The 3,267-nt window shown below is 47.4% G+C and overlaps 1 protein-coding gene across 1 annotated transcript; it reads left to right on the top strand.

Moving 5' to 3' along the window:
* Positions 1-6: 6 nt before the first annotated feature.
* Positions 7-1,203, top strand: LOC118757336 (the record flags this gene model as incomplete). The annotated part of the gene is made up of 1 exon (XM_036492056.1): positions 7-1,203. A coding segment is annotated over exon 1 (1,197 nt), but the record flags the coding sequence as incomplete, so codon positions are not given.
* Between the last annotated feature and the right edge of the window lie 2,064 nt (positions 1,204-3,267).

Genomic DNA, 3,267 nt, shown 5'->3' with positions numbered 1-3,267 from the left:
CAATTCATGACCGAGTACAATGATCTCGGACACATGCAGCCCGTACTGAAGTCCACACAACCACACCCATTTTGTTACATACCTCATCATGGAGTTTATAAGGAATCGAGCTCCACTACAAAGCTGCGTGTAGTATTCAACGCGTCACGAAAATATAGCTCTGGTGTGTCGTTAAATGACTGTTTGCACACTGGGCCAAAACTACAAAGCGATTTAGCTTCGCTTCTCCTCAAGTGGCGTCTACACCGCGTAGCTTTTATGGCCGATATTGAAAAGTGTTTTCGGCAAATCATCGTCAGCGACGAGGATGCCGACATGCAGCGCATATTTTGGCGCAACACAGAGGGCGAACCACAAATATTTCGCCTGCGCACCGTTACGTATGGACTCAATTGTTCACCATACCTTACGATCAAAGTGTTGCTTACTCTCGCAAAGGAAGAAGAAGCAAGGTTTCCGCACGCATCGAAAATATTACGTGAATCATTTTATATGGATGATTGCCTGCATGGTGCTGACAACGTGGCAGAAGCGGTAAGTCTAAGGAATGAGCTACAGGAACTAGTGCAGTGCGGGGGTTTTACCCTGCGGAAGTGGAATTCTAATTCTCTAGACTTTTTGCACGAAATCAACTCTGATATTTGCACATCGGCTAGTGCTTGCTGTAACTTAACGCTAGACAAGGAAACCAAGGCCTTAGGCATATTTTGGTCTTGCGCTTCTGACACCATCGGTTACAAGATAGCGTTAACATCCTACACAGAACCCATCACTAAACGCCAGCAACTATCTGACGTCGCCAAAACGTACGACCCCATAGGGCTTTTAGCACCAGTCATTATTGTCGGCAAAATCATCTTTCAAGAACTGTGGGTCCTTGGTTGCGCGTGGGATGATCCCATTCCAAGTCCGCATCAACAAACGTGGAGAAAGTTTCGCGACGAGCTCCCATATCTCGAATCAATAAAAATCGATCGATGGGTTTACACATCTTCCAAATCGGTCAATTACCAATTACATGTATTTTCGGATGCGTCGAAGTCAGCGTATGCGGCTGTGTGCTACATTCGTGTTGTTAAGCCCGAAGGAAGCATACACGTAGCAGTTTTGATGGCTAAAACTAAGGTAGCCCCACTAAAAAAGATCCCCATACCACGCCTTGAGTTGAATGCTACGCTATTGGCTGCCAAATTCGCTCTTAAGGTGAGGGACGCGCTTAAAATTGACAACATGAAAATAAATTGTTGGTCAGACTCAAAAACGGCATTGAGTTGGATTCGGTCTAACCCCGGCCAACATAGACAGTATATTGCGAATCGGGTGGTTCAAATTCAGGACAGAACACCGGCACACACGTGGAAATATGTGCAGACAACATGTAATCCGGCGGATGTCGCTACAAGAGGAGTTCTGCCATCCGAAATCGCCAACAAGGAAAAATGGTGGTCCGGCCCTGCTTGGCTCAGTCAACATGAAAGGAACTGGCCAGATCAACCTACCTTGCCTGCTACACCGGATACCATCGTCATTGCTGCATTGGCCACCACCGACATTGAGCCAATACGCGAGCAGTTACTACAAAAATATTCAAATATCAACAAACTCGTCGCGGTGACAGCATGGTGTCGCAGATTTCTAGCAGCAAAGCTCAACTTATCACATCCCACAGAGACATGGTGCACTGCGTCGTAGCGGACGTCTGCTCTAAATTTATGGATCAGGTACGTACAAACTTTGCATTTTTTTAACGAAATCTCTCGTCTTCGTCAAGGGAAACCTGTTTCAATCAAGAGCAAATTGCGAAAACTGAATCCAACCATCGACAACAACGGGATCCTTCGAGTCAATGGCCGCCTGAAGCATGCCTTCCTATCTGAAGCGGAACGCTTTCCGATTATTATGCCAAAGGACAGCAAATTGACTACGCTGCTTATTGCGGTGGCGTTCAAACTACACTAAATCTTATGCGGCGATGTTTCTGGCCTATCGACGGACGATCGTCTACAAAGAAGTATATTAACCGCTGCATCAAATGCTTCCGTCATCGCTGCCAACCCGCACAGCAAATTATGGGTGCTTTGCCAGAAGCGCGATGTACACCGACTAAGCCATTTACACACTGCGGTATAGATTACGGCGGCCCATATAGAGTACGTACATCAAAAGGCAGAGGCCACCAAGCCCATAAAGCATATGTAGCGTTATTCGTGTGCTTCAGTACACGGGCTATACACATCGAGCTCGTTAGCGACCTAACGACGAATATGTTTTTGCTAGCGCTCCGCCGGTTCTTCGCCACACGGGGTTACTCGTCTGATATCTACAGCGACTGTGCCACTACGTTTGTTGGAGCAAATGCCGTACTGAAAGAAGATGTCGCTCAATACCGGACGCAGGTACAGGCGGGCGCGCGTTATAGTGCCGTTCGCGGTGTCACATGGCACTTCATCCCCCCTGGCTCTCCAAATTTCGGAGGCTTATGGGAAGCGGGGATAAAAAGCATGAAACATCACCTCAAGCGCGTTATCGGCGAGACGACACTTACATTTGAGGAGTTCTGCACAGTGCTCAAGGAAGTCGAGGCAGTGCTAAACTCGCGACCACTCGCAGCTTTTTCTGATGACCCCGACGATGTGACAGCGATAACACCAGCTCACATTTTGTCCGGTGGCCCCCCTAATAGCACCTCCCGAGCCAAGCTTATGCGACGTTAAATCTTCAAGCCTCACCCGCTGGAGGCAACTGCAATAAATGCGTCAAAACTTTTGGCAGCGATGGAGCAGCGACTATCTGAGGGAGCCCCAGGCCCGAAATAAGTGGCAGCAGACTCAAGGCAATTTGAGAATTGGTGACCTGGTACTCCTACGTGACGAACGAGCACCACCCTCTCAATGGCAACTAGGTCGAGTTATTCAAGTACACCCCGGGGACGATTCTCATGTACGAGTTGCAATAAAGTCGACAATTCTTAAACGAGCCATATCAAAACTTGTGCCCTTACCAATCGATGAACAGTACCGGCTGCAAACGGTGAGCGGATAATCCTTTTTCGTCGCACTGGACGAGGTGGGCGGAATGTTCACAATCAGCTACCGGTTACTTCTCAGTATTCATTAAAATGGCATTACTTTCCAACACTGAGTTCTCTCACTGAAACTTATCTGTCACTTTTGTATTTTGACATTGCTTTCTTCTTCTGTTTCCGGTCTCCCCATTGTTCTTTTTTCTCTCTGTAATCAAGCACGTTTTATAACTTTCTGATTTTCC

Source organism: Rhagoletis pomonella, unplaced genomic scaffold (genome assembly GCF_013731165.1).
Source record: "Rhagoletis pomonella isolate Grant_MI unplaced genomic scaffold, Rhpom_1.0 Rhpom_scaffold_16754, whole genome shotgun sequence".
Lineage (NCBI taxonomy): Eukaryota > Metazoa > Arthropoda > Insecta > Diptera > Tephritidae > Rhagoletis > Rhagoletis pomonella.
This window is presented reverse-complemented; position numbering and strand designations above follow the sequence as displayed.